Here is a 20580-nt window from a genome sequence, read left to right as displayed (position 1 = left end):
CGAAGCAAACGGGAAGGTCGATGCGCCTGAGGGGTCGCGTGCGTTTCCCTGGCACGATGCCGTGGAAAGGTGCGGCGTCGCCTCGGAGCCTCGACCGGTCGATCTCCAAGAGCTCTAGGGTGCTGGTGTAGAGGATGTTGAGGCCGCTGCCTCCGTCCATCAACACCTTAGTGAGCCGGGTGTTGCCCACAAATGGGTCAACGACGAGCGGGTACTGCTCAGGATTCGGGACATGGTTCGGGTGGTCATCTCGATCAAAGGTGATCGCCTCCCAAGACCAGTCGAGGTACCAGGGAGTGGCCACCTTGACCGAGAAGACCTCTCGGCGTTCCCTCTTTCGCTACCATGCCGTAAGGCACGCCGAGGGTCCGCCAAAGATCATGAAGGCGTTGTGCACCTCGGGGAACCCATTGTCCTTGTCATCGTCCCAGTCGCCGATGCCCTTCTGCTTGGCGTCGTCGTTGGGGAGTCCGAGCCTGGCATAGTAATGCCGCAGCATGGAGCAATCCTCGAGGGCGTGCTTTACCGAGCCTTGGTGGTAAGGGCAGGGTTTCTTAAGCATGTCGTCGAAGGGCCTGGGGCCCCTGGGGCCTCGGGGATTCATGCGTTCTGCGACCGCGACCAGATCGGCCTCGAGGATGGCCTGCTTCCCTTGGCGACCCTTTTTCTTTCTTTTGGGGAGGTGGGGAACCGAGGCCTCGGGGGCCTCATCCCTCCGCTTCCCCTTGGCGTCGTTGTCGGGGAAGATGGCCCCTACAGCCTCTTCGCTCGAGGCAAAGTTGGTGGCGATGTCGAGGAGCACGGCAGCTGAGCGCGGCACATTCCGGCCTAACTCTCGGACCAAGTCTCGACAGGTGGTGCCGGAGAGGAAAACCTGGACGATCTCTGAGTCGCCGACGCTAGGCAACTCGGTGCACTGTTTAGAGAAGCGCCGGATGAAGTCTCGGAGAGACTCATCTGATTTCTGGCGACAGCTCTTAAGGTCCCAGGAGTTTCTAGGGCGCACGTATGTGCCCTGGAAATTCCCGATGAAGATCCTAACCAAGTCGCGCCAGTCGTGGATCTAAGAGGGAGGAAGGTGCTCGAGCCAGGCTCACGTCGAGTCTGACAAGAGTAAGGGGAGGTTGCGGATGATGAGTTGGTCATCGTCTGCGCCACCTAGCTGACAAGCCAGACGGTAATCGGCAAGCCAGAGCTCGGGGTTGGTCTCGCCGCTATACTTTGTGAGGTTGGCTGGCTGGCGGAACTGGGCTAGAAACTGAGCGTTGCGGATGGCTCTGCTGAAGACCCGAGGGCCAGGTGGTTTAGGAGAAGGACTATGGTCTTCCTCACTGTCATAACGGCTGCCCCGATGCGGATGGTAGCCTCGAGCGGGCCCCTCACTGTCGTGGCGCCGTCGTCGGCCGACCACTTCGTGGTCGCCCTACGCCTCGCGTCGGTTGTCGAGGTGGTCGTGGACCGAGGGGACCCTATTGATCGTCGGTGCTTGAGCGGGCTCGGGACGAACCGAGGCCTCCCTATCCTGCCGATGCGGTGCTGAGGGGAGGTCCGAGACGGTACCACGCCGCTGGGAGGCGGAACTCTCGGCCTGCTGCACCGTGGCGGTGTCGAGGAGATCCTAGAGCTTGCCGTGAACCCGTCGCCCTTCCGTGGTGGAGGGCTCGGGCATCGCGCGCACTAGCATCGCCACAGCCATGACATTCTGGCTAGCATGATTGAAGATTGGGGGACGATCGTCCCCTTCGTCGTCGTTGATGCGGTGGTGCATGTCGCGAGCCCGTCGCTGGGCTCCTCCGCCATCACCACGGCCCTGCTGCTCCTGCTCGAGAGTGTTTCGAAGCTGTTGCAGAAGGAGTCGATCTTGCTCGACCTTGGCCTAAAGTTCGCGGAGCTGCTCCAGGTCTGGTCGTCGAAATTGTCCGAGGGCAAGGTTCTCGCTCCGTGCTGCCGGTGGGACAATGCGCAAGGGCGTGGCATCGCCCGTTCCCTGATGAAGCGGAGTACGGTTGCCTGCCCCCTCATCCTCATCGCCTGTGCTTGGCATCCCAAGTCCGATGTGGAAGCACTCACGAGCGGGATCGTAAGTACCTTTGTCGTCAGAGTCGGAATAGCCAAAGCAATAGTCACTCGTGGCCAGGAAGCGACGCATGGCTTCGAGGTCACGAAGTCCAGAGAAATCCGCTCCGGCCCACGCCTCGTTCTCCTCTGAGGAGTCGGCGTGAGAGTGAGTTGAAGTCACGGTATCGAAGTCGAGGGCGAAGCGTTGGTGGTGTCCTGAGGGCTTCACGTGAATGGAAGCATAGGCATAAGCGTAGGAGGCGGCGGCATTTCTCAACCCGAAGGGGTACGGAGATAGTGCTATCGCCGGATTCCGCTTTGCCAGAGCCGACGCCTCAGGGGGTGGCAGAGTAGGGCTCGGTAACAGGGCGCTGTCGCATGCCACCGGCGTCTCTCCCTTGTCCAGGCTTAGGCCAGACAGGTCCCCAACCAGGGGCCCTATGCCAATAGCTGGGCACAGGATATTAGCAGAGTGCGGCGTGTCGTCCTGTGTTCGCGTAGCATCGGGGTGATCCTGCTCGCGTCGTGCCCGGCGAGCGTGGCGAGAGCGGCCACCCAGGTGCCGCCTACGCCTGGGTTGCCGGTGCATGACGTCGTCGTCGGCAGGCGGGGCTCGGGGTGTGAGGAGTACCATGTCATACTCGTGCCCTAGAGACATGAACTCTAGGCTCCCAAACCAGACCACCATGCCGAGACGCAGTGGTCGTATGGGGTCTGCCATCCAGAACTTGTTGGGATGACGAAGCTGACACGCAGAGGCCCCTACCTGGCGCGCCAACTGTCGGTGTTTTGGACCGGTGGATCCTCAACCCACTAGTGAATTTGTACTGCGTGTTCCCAATCCCGGATGGTGATGCAAAGAGACACAAAGCTTATACTGGTTCAGGCAATCAGTGCCCTACATCCAGTCTGAGAGATCGATCTTGTATTCTTTACACCGAAGTGCTTGTAGTAGGGGGTTACAAGCTGGGTGAGAGAGGGAGCTAGTCCCAGGTCTCGGTGTGGAGTGGTGCAGGCTGCTTGAGACGTCGCTCTCAGGCGGCAGGGGAGTATGCGTGTTACATGGTGTTGTTTTTGTGAGTGCGTGTCTCCTCCTCCCTAGAAATGGCCCAAGTCCTTTCCTTTTATAGTTGAAGGGAAGACAAGGGTAGTACGTGTGCTAACTATACGGCGTCGTGCGAACGGAGGCGGCATGTCCGAGCCCTGTAGCCTGTTCCTGTAGCGGCGTGGTTGTCGGAGTGGTCTGTCTTTGAAGCGCTAGGGTGACATGCTGGTCACATCCGATCCTGTGCGTCATGGGAGCTCCAGGGCTGCCTCGAAGCGGGCGCGGCGGTCAGCGTGCGGTCGCTGTGGGTTGACTGCGCGCGAGGCCGGGGCTCGATTGGCGCCGAGGCCAAACCATGTTGGGGGTCTCGGTAGACGTGAATCTCGAGATGGCCGAGGCCCTGACGTAGGGTGCCGACGCTCGGAGGGAGCGGTCGTTCTGGTACGCTGGTTCAGAGGCGATGATGACCCGGGCTAGACTTCCCATGTCGCGTTGTCTTCGGGGCGGGGATTGCGGGGCATAGTGTAGTGCGGGCGCTGGTCGTGGGCACAGCGCCAGAATACAGTGGCCGGTAATCCCCGCCACGCCCTGTCTCAGCCGGTATGGCGCTGATGCGACTTCTTGTCCCGTCGGCCACTCCGTGGTGTCGAGCCGTCGTCCGACTGAGATTGCGGGAGTGGTTGACGCATTAATAGGACGTGACATGCTGTCAGGAAGACTGGTCGAGGCGGGAGCGACGGGTTATTGACAAGCCAGCCTCGAGCGGTATGGAGAATAGCTATCTCATTCGAGGTTGTACGCACGGGGCCTCGGGCGAGACAGAGATTGGGCTCCTTGCCGAGGCCTCCCGCGAGAGGCCTCGCGCGAGGCAGAGATTTCGTCAGGGCGTCGAGACCTCCCGTGCGTGGCCTCGGGCGAGGCAGAGAGCCGGTGGGCTCGGACGGGGCCGGTGATGAACCCATGGTTTACCTTCTGGCCTCGTTGTTGATGGGACTTAAGTGACTCTTTTGGTGTACGCCCGGGGTACCCCGTTTTATGGTACCCGACACAATGCTTTTTTACATTTGTAAACATTTGTAACTTAAAACATCCGAGTCAATACCTGGCGAACACCTAGATCAGTGCCAAACCCAGATTAGTGCCAATCTAAAAAAGATATCAAAAAAGGGGGAAATTCCCACAATGTCCGCTTCCCAAACCCTACGCACACACCTGAACAGAGCACCACACGTGTTCCCCTTGCAACAAAAGGAACGAATGTATTGATATGTTCATCAGTGCATGATAGATAGAGAGATGGGGACGGAGATCAGGAGGAAGCACCTGTCTTCTTGTCTCTTCTTGTACGAATGGAACGAATCCATCAAACTCTAGCGCAGCTCAGAAGAGAGGGAGCAGTTCGTGGTGCAGTGGCGGGCGTCAAGCCCATGGAGTTAGGGTTTTGTGGAGCACACGCGAACCCGCGGGAGCAGCCAGCGCTGTGGGCAGGCACGAAGGAGGGCACCGCCGGTGGTTGCTGGCACCACGCCGTTGCGGTGGAGGTCTGCCACTGGGGCGCACGCGTGCCGCTGCGCACCAAACCGGCGGCGCCGTCGCCTAGGCAGCGCATCGCGCGGTGAGGCGGCGGCGCCGAGACCTGGGAGGCACGCAGCGACGCTGGGAGAGAGGGAGAGGGAGAGGGAGAGGGAGAAGGAGGGAGGAAGGGGCGGCGGCGGCGGGAGCGGTGGAGGTGGCACGGTGTGGGAGGGCGTCGCGGTCGAGAAGGAGAAATAGCTATCGGGAATGTTTTGGTGGAGGCGTTCTGCACTGTAGCGTTCGGTGAAGTCAATACCGATCGTCGATAGCAGAATCGGACGGCTGAAGGATTTCAGGCGACGTGGACAGCCTGGGTGGCGGCCAAAGCTCGCCGGCTTAATGATAGTAAATAGGCATATATATTACAAAGGCAGCATATCATTCTTCTCTGACAAAAGGATGATATTCGGCCTGATCGCTGGTTGGTTTCTGGACTGGTTTGAGCTGGCTGGTGCTGGTTTGTTGTGAGAAGAAAACACTGTTGGTTGGCTGGTTTGGGCTGGCTGAAACCAATAAGCGAACAAGGTGATTGACGTTTACTAAGGTAATAATTGATGTTACTATTAAGTTTTCCAAAGCGCCAGTGTTCTCTCTTGACTTTGTATACTCGTTGTCATCCATCCACCCATATCATTTCGCAAATGGATAAGAAGGTATCATCATATCGACCGATCCCTATCGTTTCACAAATATAGACAAAAATGTATCATCATATATATCGACCGATCAGTATAATGCATGTACCATATATGCGCATGCATGCTTGTACCTGGAACTTCGTCGTATCAGTGACGACGAAAAAGCAGCAATCAAACGACATTGCGATTAATTGGACCGATGGAGAAAGTTGAAGCAGCCGGACCTATACCTCTATCTAAAAAATAAGTGTTATCTAGCCTTTTATACTTATCCCAAAATAAATGTCATTCTCACTTTTCAAATCAATTTTTTCTTCTCCTTCTCATTTCCTATGAACTACACCTTTTACATTTTTTCTTAATCTCCGTGCCTACAGCTAAAACGTCACTTATTAGGGGACCAAGAGAGTACTCCCTCTGTCCCAAATTAACTGTCGTTTTTTTGTTTCCGTGCCACAAGTTTGACTCGATTTGTAGAAAATGCGTGCAACATTTGTATCTCTAAATAAATTTATTAAAAAAACTAGATTTAAAGATCTTTCCAATGATACTAATTATGTACCATAAATATTAGTATTTTTAATATATTGTGTGATCAATTGTACATTTTTTCTCAATTCAACAAAAAAAGACAAATTATTGCTATTTCATTTTTTTTGGGGGTGGGGGGGGGGGGGGGGGGGGGGGGGGGTGGAGAAGGTTGAATAATGTTAGATCCTGTTTGGATTATCTAAACTTTTTATAAGCAGTAATAGCTAGAGGGAATTTGCTAATAGCTTTTTATAGAGTTAAGTGCTAATCTTTTGCCATATTCTTATCTGAGTCCGTGAACTCTCGAAGTAATCATATGGCTTCTTCAACTTTAAAAGTGGTTCATTCTAAGTTCACTCTTAGCTTGGTCCAATCATGGACCTGAATTCACACTTTGAACAAACCACTAGAAATAAAGTTAAGAGATCCAAATATGCACTCCGAAAGTTCATGGACCCAAATTATAATACCTGCGGTCAAAGTTTAAGGAAATGCAAGACTCTGTATTAAAAAGGTTAGGCTCCACTTTCATGTCATTGTTGTCTCCACAAAAAACGTCCCACAGGTCATGGAAAAGTCCCGCCGCATTGTACCATTCATGAGGCAATGTGGGATCTCTTCCCCGCCAGGAAAGAGCGCAGGGGGGTGGCTCGGTCCATCTTCGACTAGGATCACTGCTCTATTAGGTCGCACAATCAGTTTCTTAGTTAGTCAAACCAGCGAGCGTTCCACCGTCTAGTGGTGCCTTTTGTTTGTGTTCAACCCCATCACTAATAGTATTTCGCTGTGATGTGATGATAGGTGTGTATGACAACTTCTTCATGAAACATGTGCTAAATATGTTCTCGAAAAAATAATGCTCGAAGAAAGCAGGCAAGGGCGCTAGTGACAGCGAGTGCTGCTTGCCTTTATTTCCACCAGCCGTGACGTGCATGGCCCCACCCGACAGCCCCTTGCTGCTGCAGCAACATAAGCTTCGTCGTCTTCTCCGATCCTTTTGATATATTATGGACAATGCCTGCATGCCTTCTTGTCCAATTCGATCCCCATCCACGGCAGCGAATGCTTTGAAAATACAAAGGCCTACAGATTCTGCGTCCCATGCATGATGCATCGCACACGCCGGCATACCGGATGTTGTTCAGTTGAGCACAGATGCTCCATTTTATAGTTGTTCAGTTTAGCACCAAACCATTTTTTTTCTTGTAGGGAGGGTTCGCTTCTTAGTTTGTTACCTCAATTTGACATGGAATTCAGTACAATAGAAAAGGCTTGGATGTTTTGGTTAACCTTTGGAAGTCAAAAGGGTTTTGAGGTTACAAAAAGGTAAAAAAAAAGAAAGTCTGATGGGAAGGTTAGATTTTGCAGATACATTTGTTCAAGTAAAGGTCATAGAGTGCAAGGTAAAAGGGATTATCTATCTGCATTGTGGTGGCTACGGGAGGCCCCCACGTCGCTCCCACGTGAGCGATACAGGAGGCGACTTGAACCCTCGCCGCCACTCCCCTTCCTCCCTCCCTCCCACCGTGCCGCCGCCGGAGTAGGCCGCTGGCATGGCCGTGCGGCTTGCCGTGAGGGCGGCAGTGGAGCCCTTCTTCGCGGTGGTGGGTGTGGTGGTCAAGGAAGAGCTCATGTGTGGCGTCCTGAGGCGCGGCATGGAGCGTGCAGCGGCGCCGGCGGCGCCGCCGGTTCGCGACTGCTTGCTCTCCTAGGCGTCCGCATTCGGTGAGCCTTGGGTCAGATCCGTGCCGAGCTCGGGTGGTTGGGCAACGGCGGCGGCGGCTGCAGCCCTAGACGCCGGTTCGGCGGCCGGGACACGCGCGGTGCGGCTGTGCCTGCCTGGGGCACCAGGGGCGGGCCTCTTCCTCTTCCCCACGCTCGGTGGTGGTGGCGACGTGCGTAGCAGTGGGCCGGCGGGGCGCGCACTCGACCATGGATCTATGGTGGTGGTGGCGGCGGCGGCAAGGGAACCCGGGTCTGGTGCCTTGTTGGCAAGATCCGGCTCCCCCAGGGCAGGGGCGGCGCCCGTGGTGGAGCATGCGCCTAACGATGCCTGGCGAAGGTCGACAGCGTCCACGGAGGGTGCTTCAGCCGGCGGCGGCAGCCGGCAATGGCTTCAACATGCTGCAGGGGCAGGGGGATGCGCGGTAGAGTGAGACCGGGTTTCGGCATGTTGTCTGGTCGGTAGGGGTGGCCGACGCAGCTGTGCGGCTGCTGCGTGCAACCGACGCGTTGATGCCCCTCTGGCGAGGCTTCTGCAGGATGGCTGGCAGTGACGACGGTGCTGATAGGCTGGGGTCCGGTATCTTAGCCGGCGTCTATGCTGGGAGGGCACCTCGAGCGAAAGCCTAGCGACGGCGATGCCTGTGGGCGTCGCTTTCCCTATTGGGGGCGTCGTGTCCCCATAGCAATCTTCCGCGGGTGAAAACCCGGTCCATTCCTGGATGAGCGACGGCGGCGCATTCGACGTCGTACCCTTCCTGAAGGCGTCGCTGTGGAATTTCTACTCGGCCACGATGCCTCCTGTGGCGGATGCCCTTTGCTTCTCGGCGCCCGGTCCACCCCTTCTTCGATGGCTGGGTTTGCTTCGGATGCACGACAATCGCCGCGGGCGGGGCGTGAGGTCGAGGATGGAAGTCGGAGCTGCTCTTCGCGGCGCGCTTGAGCTCTTCCACGATGACCAACCACGACCTCCTGCTTCGGGTCGTCGGTCTCACATCTTAGTTGGGTCATCTGTGAGCTGCCATGGGAAGTCGAAGCTACTGGCTGCTTTGTAGCCATGCTCAGCAACAATGACTCACGGTAGTGTGTACTCTGTCGTGTTTGCATGGGTGGGCTTCGCCTTTCGTGGTGCTTGACGCCACGTTTGGTGGCCTTGTACATAAAATTGCTCTCCTCTTATCGATGAAAGCCGGTAATAGATCTTTCAGAAAAGGGATTATCTAACAAAGTATCCAAGTGCTGAAACTAGAACCGATTGTCAAGTTCGCATGGGTGTTGTCATAAGAGAAGGGACATTATAAAGTGTCTGATCTAGTTTTGGAATACTAATCACACCATTCAGTTGCCACTAACTTTGCACCTGTTGGTGTCTCAAGGGAAAATTTTGGAGTTACAAGGTTTTGAAATTGAGATAGATGATGACACAGGAATTCGGCCCAAACAGGCACATAAGTTGGATAGTATGCAAGAACTATTTATGTGGAAAGCGACGAGATGGGATATGGTCAAGCAAGAAGCATCCTTATGTATTTTCAAGAAAAAAAATACCGATAATCTGTCATTCCAAAATGCATTACAGATGGATCTCTTTTGCATCACAGAAATTGGCAACCGGCGGTACAAGGAGCGGCGGCGATGGCGGTGGCAGCGGCCACGACGCAGGACCAGCTGTAGCACCTTGCGACGCCCCTTGGTGACCTTTCTGTGCAGTCCTCGCTCACATAGCTCGACAGATCAGGAACCGTCCACTCAGGGAGCGTCGGCAGCGCAGCCAACTCGTGCTAGCGGAGCGAGCTAGGCGGCGGCGGCAGCGTTCTTGCGCGTGTATTAGGCCCCCTTTGGCACGGCTCATCCAAAACGGCTTCACCGGTGAAGCCAGAAAAACTGGTTTTTCCCGACTTCTAGTTCATTTTAACCCTGGCTTACAAAACGGCTTCACGCTACAGTCACTACGGGAAACACGTGATTTGCCGAGTGCAAAAATCTTTGCCGAGTGCCAAATTTCGGGCACTCGGCAAAGACCTGCTTTGCTGAGCGCCGCACTCTGCACTCGGCAAAGGCAAACACTCGGCAAAGATTGATAGGGTTTAACGGCATCCAGCGGCGTCCTCTTTGCCGAGTGCCCCCCGTTTGGCACTCGGCAAATAATTTATTCCGTCCAAGTGTCTGACTGACGCAGCAGATGAACTCTGATAGCGACGCACAATGAGAAAATGGTGGCTGGTGATGAAGTGAAGATGGCACCTCACGGTCTCAACAAGCTTCAGGTCAGGTCCGCCGAGAAGAGATGTAGTCGATTGAAGAGCTGTTGACGAAGGAGGAGCTCCTCGGTCGTGAAGCGTAGCGTAACCGGGAACAAGGGCGAAGGTGGCGTTGACTTGTCGGAGGTAGCGACGGCGGCGCTTGAATCGAGGCTCCTCACATCAAGAAGACGATGGGGCCAGCAATGACGATTGTTGTGTTGGCCGGCGGCCCGAGGTGCCCTTCAAGGGCCCCAAGATCTGCTTCTTTTGCTTGCTCCCGGTGGTGTGTCACCGGCCGCAGATCTGACGAAGTCGGCGATAGAAGAAGGCAATGGACACCACCCGCAGCCCACAGCCCCGGAGTAGCGCGGATCCGCCGCCGCCGGCTCGCCGGAGTGTCAACGGTCCGGCGCCGCTGCCTCGGTACGCTGGAATGGGAGTCGGATCTCCTGCTCTCCCAAAACTCTGCTCCAGTTCAGAAAACCAGAGGAGGATGCAGCCGGGCGGCGGCCAGGACGCGGGGGCCGGTGGCGCGGTGTAGCTGTTGCGGATGCGAGGCGTGAGCGGCTGGGGCGCGCACGAGCAACAGCGGCGGCGGTGGCGTGCGGCCACGGACTATGCGGGAGGTGAGTAGGAGTCTGTGCTACAGTGTTATAGAGTACCGTGAGTACAAAGCCTAAGATTTGTGAGAGGCTTGAAAATAAACTAATTAGATATCACTTATATATACCATTCCCGGATGATAAAGGTTGAAACTTTGTTTCCTTATTAAAAAATATAGGGGTGAAAACAAGAGGACGACGCTAAACCAAGGAATTGATAGATGATGATTAATATAGAACAATTCATGCCAGTAGATACAACGGGGATGCATGAAGAGAGAATAATAACTATAGAACAAATAAATAAACAAAAACCTAAGTATGATAGGATTAAAAGAGGTTTGTTACGGTGCTTAGGGTCATCCCATGAAATTATTTGCCGCAGCTATTAATTAAAAAGTTAATTAATTGTGCTTAAGGGTAGTTTAGTATTTTTCCTCTCCGGTACACAATCTTTAATTACCATAGGGTGATAGAGATCTATTTGCGCCTGATGGCACTGATCCACATCACCTGCATGCCATCGATTCAACTCACTTGCGCCATCGATTCAGTTTGCAAGGTCTTCACTCACATCGTCGGGCATCCACACACACCACACACCAGTAGCTGTTGAAGGCGAAGGGGCGTGCGCCGGCATATTGTCAGCCTGTTCGTTTGGCTGTGGCTTCTCGTAAACGATCGTAAATTTTTAGCCGGAACAGTATTTTTCTCTCACACAAACCGACCAGCAATACTTCTTCACGAACCAGCAACGATACGAACCAGCCAACCGAACGGGCTCACATCCGGCCGGAAGCACGGCTCCACGGCTGGATTGAGTCGCAGTCCGCCTCCAGGCTGCAAGCGTAGTCTCATGATAGGCATCGACGGCTCGCCCACGCACCACTTTGAGTCCGTCGTCCCGACGATGGCGTCACGAACGGGGCAGGAACACCACCAGCGGCAGGCAGCCGCCTGGTCCGATGACTCCGGCGCAAAGGAGAGGCGCGCGAGAAAAATCTTGCCCGCCCAGGAGAGCTGTGGCAAAGGTTCCAAACATGCCCCTAAAGGAGTGAAATGAGCTCGCCTGGGAGATAAAGGGCAGCTACGCGAAGTACTATTCTATCCTTTAAATTTATTTTGAAAATAATTCTTTACTCCGTTCCGAGCCCACACACTTCTGGTTCAATCCCAAAACTTAAGTTGCTCTATATTGGTTCTTCAAATTTTATAGCCACGTGATTTATTCAAACAGATGGCTCTAATTTTTTTTGAGCACCGTAAAATTTCACTAATTAAAAAAGCTAGTTAACCATGGTATCTGCGAAGGAGGCCACCGTGCTGTTTATATTTGTACAATAGCATTTTATGGTCGTGGCTCTCTACGTCTGTCGGCAGCTTGTTCTGAATGAAAACTATATGGACTAAAAAGATGCCTCGTTCCTGGTGCAATCACCAGGTTTCGGCTCTATAAAAAGCCACCTGGGCAAAGAAACCCAGCTATCATCATTCAGTAAACTGAACAACCTTACCCAGCCAGCTGTAGGAAGCGCTGCGCTGCAGTGATGGCTCACGTTCATGGCCACCATGAGCCTCTGCTGCAGGCCAAGTCTCCTCCACACGCGGCCCTAGTGGTCTCTGTATTGCTCGTCGTCTGTCCTCTTCTCGTCCTCCTTCTAGTGCGCCGTCGCTTTGGAACAACGCTGTCGACCGCCAGCGCAAGAGCCAGAGAACAGCTGCTAAGCAAGCTGCCTTCGCCTCCCAGCAGGCTCCCCATCATCGGCCACCTGCACCTCATCGGCTCCCTCCCGCACGTCTCCCTCCGTGACCTCGCCGCCAGGCATGGCCGCGATGGCCTCATGCTCCTCCACCTCGGCGCCGTACCAACGCTCATCGTCTCCTCACCGAGCGCCGCGCAGGCCGTGCTCCGCACGCAAGACCACATCTTCGCGTCCAGGGCCTACTCCCCCGCCATTGACATCCTCTTCTATGGCTCCACGGGCATCGCCTTCTCGCCCTACGGCGAGCATTGGCGCCAGGTCAAGAAGATCGTCACCACGCACCTCCTCACCAACAAGAAGGTCCGGTCCTACCGCCATGCACGTGAACATGAGGTAATAACCATGCGTCTGTTTGAACAATCACTGGTATATCGTTCCATGAACGAAGATGATTGCCTTAAAATAATTCACAACAGGTGAGGTTGGTGGTGGGTAAGATCCACGAGGCGGCCACCGCAGGCACCGCTATCGACCTGAGCGAACTGCTCAACTCCTTCGCCAACGACATCGTGTGTCACGCCGTGTCTGGCAAGTTCTTCAGGGAGGAAGGCCGGAATACACTTTTTCGGGAGCTCCTTGAGGCGAACTCGTCACTCATTGGGGGTTTCAACGTAGAGGACTACTTCCCGGTGCTGGTGAAGCTAGACATCATCAAGAGGATGGTGTGTGCAAAGGCACAAAAGGTGAACAAGATGTGGGACATCTTGCTCGATATGCTCATTGATGACCATGCAAGTAAGCCAGCGTCAGAACGTGACGGGGAGGAGAGTGACTTCATTGATGTCTTACTCTCCCTTCAACAAGAGTACAACCTCACAAGAGATCATATTAAGGCGCAGCTAGTGGTATATATGGATATGACATAACCCAACTATTACATACATTATATTATATATATGTTGTTGATTCTTATATATTTGTATCCATATGTATGTAGGTAATGTTTCAAGCTGGCACAGATACATCATTCATTGTGCTAGAATATGCGATGGCTCAGCTCATGCAAAACCCCTGCCTCATGAACAAGCTACAAACCGAGGTGAGAAGCACTATAGCCAAGGGAAAAGAGATCGTTACCGAAGACGAGCTTAACAGTTTAGCCTACCTAAAGGCAGTCATCAAAGAGACACTCCGACTCCATATGCCGGGGCCGCTCCTCGTGCCCCACCTCTCCATGGCCGATTGCAACATAGAAGGATATACAATACCATCAGGAACACGTGCCATTGTTAATAGCTGGGCTCTAGCGAGGGATCCTAGCTATTGGGAGAAAGCAGATGAGTTCATGCCTGAGCGGTTCATGGAAGGAGGTAGCGCCGCAGCTATGGACAATAAGGGAAACGATTTCCAATACTTGCCATTTGGGGCAGGGCGAAGGATATGCCCAGGTATAAACTTTGCAAGTTCAACTATCGAAGTCATGCTCGCAAACCTTGTTTACCACTTCAATTGGGAGCTACCTGTGGAATTAGCAAAGAAAGGCATCGATATGACTGAATCGTTCGGGGTGACAGTGCATCGTGCAGAGAAACTCATCCTTGTCCCTATAGTTCCACAAGATTAATGCATTATTAGTCTATAGATATGGAGTCCTTATGTATGCAATAGATCAAGGACTCGGATGTGCACTACCTATTGTAATTGCATCATACATGTGGGTTTTGGACTTGTTGTCAAGCACGCATATATACTAAATAAAGAAAGCATGCGTTGCATCCTTTCACCATGCATCAAACTGTTTAACATATTTGTAATGGACAAAAGGAGGAATTTCTCGGAACATACATGGTGAGTGTGTTCACAATAATATCCTCAAAAGGATTAATCCTTCACCATGAATTTCTCGGATTTAGGAAAACGCTCAAAAAAGGAGGAATTTGAGAAGATCTTCAGGTCGAAGATTATCGTAAGGTCAGCATGCTGAGTCACCCACGGCCTTCACCATGCACTTTTCAACCCCACTGCGCTACCGCCAATGAACCCAAGCCCTCTTCATGTGGGCCCATGATGGCCTTGTGTGATCAATTGTACATTTTTCTCAATTCAACAAAAAAGAGAAATTATTGCTATTTCTTTCTTTTTCTTTTTTTTTGGTGGGTGGGGGGGGGGGGGGGGGGGGGGGGTGAGAAGAAGGTTGAATAATGTTAGATTCTGTTTGAATTATCTAAACTTTTTATAAGCAGTAATAGATAGAGGGAACTTGCTAATGGTTTTTTGTAGAGTTAAGTGCTAATCTTTTGCCATATTCTTATCTGAGTCCATGAACTCTCGAAGTAATCATATGGCTTCTTCAACTTTAAAAGTGGTTCATTCTAAGTTCACTCTTAGCTTGGTCCAATCATGGACCTGAATTCACACTTTGAACAAACCACTTGAAATAAAGTTAAGAGATCCAAATATGCACTCCGAAAGTTCATGGACCCAAATTATAATACCTGCGGTCAAAGTTTAAGGAAATGCAAGACTCTGTATTAAAAATTATAAATTTGATCAAACTTGAGATGATTTGACTCTCGAAGAAAGTTAGAATGACTTATAATTTGGGATGGAGGGAGCAGTAGCCAAGAATTATTAACCATAGGTATATATATTACAAAGGCAGCATATCATTCTTCTCTGACAAAAGGATGATATTGACGTTTACTAAGGTAATAATTGATGTTACTATTAAGTTTTCCAAAGCGCCAGTGTTCTCTCTTGACTTTGTATACTCGTTGTCATCCATCCACCCATATCATTTCGCAAATGGATAATTAAGAAGGTATCATCATATCGACCGATCCCTATCGTTTCACAAATATAGACAAAAATGTATCATCATATATATCGACCGATCAGTATAATGCATGTACCATATATGCGCATGCATGCTTGTACCTGGAACTTCGTCATATCAGTGACGACGAAAAAGCAGCAATCAAACGACATTGCGATTAATTGGACCGATGGAGAAAGTTGAAGCAGCCGGACCTATATCTCTATCTAAAAAATAAGTGTTACTCTAGCCTTTTATACTTATCCCAAAATAAATGTCATTCTCACTTTTCAAAATATTTTTTTCTTCTGTCCTTCTCATTTCCTGTGAACTACACCTTTTACAATTTTTCTTAATCTCCGTGCCTAGAGCTAAAACGTCACTTATTAGGGGACCAAGAGAGTACTCCATCTGTCCCAAATTAACTGTCGCTTTTGGTTTTCGTGCCGCAAGTTTAACTCGATTTGTAGAAAATACGTGTAATATTTGTATCTCCAAATAAATTTATTAAAAAACTAGAATCAAAGATCTTTCCAATGATACTAATTATGTACCATAAATATTAGTATTTTTAATATATATTTTATCAAAGTTGTTTCTCGGGAAGCGAAAGTGATAGATATTTTGAGACTGAGGGAGCAGTAAGTTTATGGCCCTGTTCGGCTTACCCCATATTCGGTTGTTCGGTTTTTTTCCAGTTGGAACAGTGTTTTTCTCTCACAACAATTCAGTCAGAACAATGTTTTTCAGCTAGTTTTAGCCGAATTTTAGATCAGCGAACGGGACCTATATTGTTGTATAGAACGTGCGTCTTTGCACAAATTGAAATGACGGCCGTAATTCAGTGAGTTACTCATCAATCACATCGGGGCATGCTGTTTGCTAGCTGCTGGCGCTTAGAATCTAATCGCATCGCGCTTGCACGCTAGTGCTTCGGATAAAAAAAGGTGGTGGTCTATTTTTCTCTCTCTTTCTAATTAATCACACTGTAAACGACCACACTCATTCCTATCCTCTGCGAACGCACATACACACTTTACACCTACGGGCAAATGGTTTTTGCTGACACCTGAGTTTTTTTTTTTCACAGGCGGTTCACAAAGAGTAGACGCTAATACAAACATATACGTTTTTTTTAGATAATGGATAAACATCCGGGCCTCTACATCCGTAGATGTACACAGCCCAAAATTACAGATAATGATAAAACCAAAAAGAAAGCCAAGGTCTTATAACATGACCAAGACGCTAACTTAAACAATAAAATTGTTTCCATCCGTTATTGGATATCTCTAGAGCAATAACTTCTAATTTCTTGCTTATTGTCGAGAGCGCGTCCTTAGCTTGCTCTTCACGCTGCAGCTGGGCCCAGAAGCGTAACCAGTACGCTCCCCTGAAAATGACCTGCATAATAGAGTTAGATTTTATTTTATTAAAAACAACATCATTACGGCATCTCCAAATAGCCCAACACAAACATATACGTGGGGTCCATAAAGAGTAGACGCTAGTACAAACATATCCGTGGGCCCATGACTATGAACTGGCAATGTAGATATACCTATATAGCAAAATCATTAAGTCACCGGCTAGTGAAAATATAGCATTTACACCTGCAGTACCCTTATTTGAGGCCATGGCTAAGATGGTCAAAGAGCCTGTTCGCTGGTTGGTTTCTGGGCTAATAAGCCCGACTGGTGCTGGTTTGTTGTGATAGGAAAATATTATTGGCTGACTGATAAACCCTGGCTGAAACGAACAGGATGAAAGAGGCCTCGGCAAGTGTGAACCATTCGATTGAGAGTGGATAGGCATATATCAATATTGACCGATAGGATTGACCAGTTGGAGGCCAACCGTCCACCGAACAAAGATAAAAACAAGGGTTATATATAACAAAGACAAGGAGGATGACGAGATCCCAGATGACGATTCCTTCATAAGTCATCGTGTATAGAGACGACGACGAGGTTGATGAAAGGGCAACACGTGCACTAGTACACAACATTTTCAGAGATGTTTTTTTCCCAGAGGCGAGAAGGTCACCATTAATTGCTATCTATAGAGTCAATCAGAATGTCCGCCTCCAAAAATCTATTAACGGAGGTGTGCGTCTTAAAGTGTCTGCCTTCGTTAATGGTTTCTAGAGAACAAAAAAAAAAAAAAACCAAAAAAAATTATGTTCTTTTTTCAAGGGTCAAACCCGCGACCTATCACTCAACACTAACACCTCCTTACCAGTACACTACTCAATCACTTGTGAGATTATATCTTTTTTTACAAATACTCATAATCTTGTATTGAATATTTTGACTACTAAATGAACTCAAAAGAAAAAGTTTCAACTAAAAAGTTTTAAATCTTGTGAAATACTACAATATAAGACGTGTCTGCATCCGAGATTGTTTAAAAATTTCAAAAAATTGAATCTCAAAATATGTGAATTTAAAAATAAATATTTGAGACACTAAACAACTTCAAATAAAAAACTTATCCAAAGCAAACATGTAAATCAGGTCAGCCACTACAACTTTGGTATTAACTATGTAAACATTCAAGGTCGCTTAAAATTTTTAAATTTGAATTTTAAAATTTATGAACTTAGAAAGTATATTTAGGACTAAATGATCCCAAATCAAAATATTTTAAACTACAAAGTTGTAGATTGCATTGAGAACTACAACTTTGGTATAGACCACCTCAACATTTGAGGTTGTTTGAAAATTTTTAAATTAAAAAATCCATGAACTTAAATAGTTTTAAATAAAAATTTGTCAACTACAAAGTAGTAGATCGAGTAGAGAGGTACAATTTTGATATAAAATTTGTCTTCATTCGAGCTTATATGGAAAAGTTATGAAATAAATTTGGATACAACGAAATAGTGATTTTCAGAGACCTGTCACTAAAAATCGATTTACAGAGACGGGCGTCGCGTCCAAGACGTCCATCTCTGTTAATCGATGATTTTTAGAGGTAGTCGCTTTAGGATGGTCGCATCTGTAAATGATTTTTTGGACGTGGACGTTTTTGTGGAGGCCGCCCGGCCATTTACGAAGGCGGCCCCTAAATATGCCCTCTTCCGTTAATCAAGGAGCCTGTCTCCTAAAATCATTTTTGTCGTAGTGGCGAGTAGACCCTGCATCGACATCTTCAACACAATCGTACATATGTTGATAGGTAATAACCATAACAATCAATGCAATAATACTAACGCTCGTGGTAATGGTGATCCATACTCTAAAATTAAATTCACCGTCCCACCTTTCCGTGGTAAATACAATGCTGAGGAATATCTTAATTGGGAGATGACCGTAGAACAAAAATTTTCTTGCCACCAAGTTTCTAACCATCATAAAGTTAGATAAGTTGCCAGTGAGTTTAAATATTTCACAATAATCTGGTGGCAAGAGCTAGGTAATTTGCATCTACAACCTAAGTCATGGGAAAGAATAAAAGAGACAATCTGTGATCATTTTATTCCACCTTCCTACAAACGATTTATGTAAGAAATTGCAGCGATTAGACCAGCGAAATTTGCCTGTCCAGGAATATTATGTAGAACACCAAAAGGGCTGATACGCAGTGGGGTAGTAGAAGATGCAGAGAATCAAGTTTTTTTTTTGCTTCTATGGCGGATTTAGGCGCGAATTTAGGACATCATTGATTATAAAGATTTACTACTATCAATCGTTTGTTTCACCTTGGTGTAATTGCAAAAAAAGAATTATAGGAATGCCAACAATGGAGTAGGAGCAGTTTCAACAACTCCTTCACGCCCAAGATGACAATAATGGGAATGAAGTCACCCCCGTCCACCACCACCACTGAGCACGCATTCTTTAGCTCCCACACCGTCTAGCTCATGCACTATGAAATATGGTAAAACTCGTACGCCATAACCAACCAAGAGTGCATCATCTTTAGCTTCCACAGGACGCACTTAATCCATTCAGTGCCATCGCTGCCATGGACTTGGTCACATGCAGAAGAATTGCCCAAGCAAAAGAACGTACATGGATGAGGGACACCAGATAGGATTTGTTGGGCTTTTTTCAATCAAGGCCTTAAAAATGATAACTCTGAGTAGTTTTTTGGGACATGTACGTTTCAGAATAGTCCTCAGCCAATATGGTCTACCTGCTGGGCCCACCCCTGAGTGCTTATACGATGAACAATTTGATGCATGGTGTAAGGTTGCCACTACCACAAAAACAATTTTTGAAGACGACCTCTCTGATTAATAGAGACGGGCACATTTAGAGACCGCCTCCGTAAATGGCCATGTGGTCTCCAGGCTAATTCCTATCTCTGAAAATCATTTATAGAGGCGGACATCCTCAAGTGACCACCTCTGTTAATCATCGATTAACAAAGGTGGTCGCCAAATGCTTGTCTCTGCAAATCAATTTTCAGAGACGACCATCTAAAGGTGTCCATCTCTGAAAATCTCTATTACCAGCGTCAAATTTCTGAGGTAAACGTCTTAAGATGTGCGTCTCTAAAATAGTTTTATCCAAAAATAATTCATAACCTTTTCATTTGAACTTAGATAAAGCCAAGTTTTGTAACAAAATTGTAACCCTTTTGACACGATCTACAACTTTATAGTTGAGAAGTTTTTGATTGAAATTGTTTGGAGTCCCAAAGTATTATTTTAAGTTCACAAATTTTAAAATTTAAAATTTTTAAACAACCTCAGACGTTGATATGGTCTAGACCAAAGTTCGAGTTTTCAATATAATCTACAACTTTGTAGACGATTTTTTTATTTAAAGTCGTTTAGAGTCCCAAATATATCTTTTAAATTCACATATTTTAAAGTTCAAAATTTAGAATTTCTAAACGATCTTGAATGTTCACACAATTAATACTCCATCTATTTCAACTTATAAGATGTTTTTGTTTTTAGATACATTGCTTTTTACTTTGTATCCATCATAGTGCATATCTAAGTGCATTGGAAAAGCTATGTATCTAAAAAAGGCAAAACAGCTTACACTTTAGAATGGACTACCAGCGTTGTAGTGGCTAACTTGATCTACATGTTTGATGTTCATAGGGTTTTGATTTAAAGTTTTTTAGTGTCTCAAATATTTATTTTAAGTTACATATTTTGAGAGTCAAAATTTTTTATTTTTTCAAACAATCTTTAATGGAGACAAATCCTGTACCAAGTTGTAATGCTTGGAAAGATTTAATACTTTCTAGTTGAATCTTTTTTCATTTAAGTTTATTTAGTAGCCAAAATATTTAATATAAGATTACGAACTGTTAATATAAAAATATAGCATCCTATATATAGTCATAAATGAGTGAGTGTGTAGTGCTAGAGATGTGTTTTGGCTAAGTAGTAGGTGTTAAATGACATTAACAGAGGCGGGACATCTGTTAATCAATTTACAGAGGTGGACCGCCTCTGGAAGTGGCCGATTAACCTTGACCAATTACCTGAGGCGGACGCACTGTTCACCTCTATTAATAGAAAATGCCAGTATCCGAAAATGCTTCCTTTAGTAATGTGCAATGCATGTTTTTTTTATTTAGTATACGTGCTTAACAACAAGTCCAAACCCACAAGTATGATGCAATTACCATAGGTACTGCATAGTCAAGTCCTTGATCTATTGCGTACATAAAGGGCTCTA

The 20580-nt window shown here is 48.3% G+C and overlaps 1 protein-coding gene across 1 annotated transcript; it reads left to right on the top strand.

The window, feature by feature from the left end:
- The first annotated feature begins 11891 nt into the window (after positions 1-11891).
- Positions 11892-13903, top strand: LOC136500387 (indole-2-monooxygenase-like). The gene is made up of 3 exons (XM_066495729.1): positions 11892-12510; positions 12594-13022; positions 13115-13903. Exons 1-3 carry the CDS (start codon positions 11962-11964, stop codon positions 13739-13741), a joined length of 1605 nt encoding a protein of 534 aa, XP_066351826.1. The 5' UTR covers positions 11892-11961; the 3' UTR covers positions 13742-13903.
- Positions 13904-20580: the final 6677 nt, after the last annotated feature.

This window comes from Miscanthus floridulus, chromosome 13 (genome assembly GCF_019320115.1).
Source record: "Miscanthus floridulus cultivar M001 chromosome 13, ASM1932011v1, whole genome shotgun sequence".
NCBI lineage: Eukaryota > Viridiplantae > Streptophyta > Magnoliopsida > Poales > Poaceae > Miscanthus > Miscanthus floridulus.
Note: the sequence above shows the minus strand (reverse complement) of the source record. Positions and strands in the feature narration are given on the sequence as shown.

Coding starts and splice junctions, on each gene's coding strand:
- LOC136500387 (XM_066495729.1), top strand. CDS start 11,962: ATGGCTCACGTTCATGGCCACCATGAGCCTCTGCTGCAGGCCAAGTCT. Junction 12,511..12,593: donor GCCATGCACGTGAACATGAG/GTAATAACCATG, acceptor AATTCACAACAG/GTGAGGTTGGTGGTGGGTAA. Junction 13,023..13,114: donor ATATTAAGGCGCAGCTAGTG/GTATATATGGAT, acceptor ATATGTATGTAG/GTAATGTTTCAAGCTGGCAC.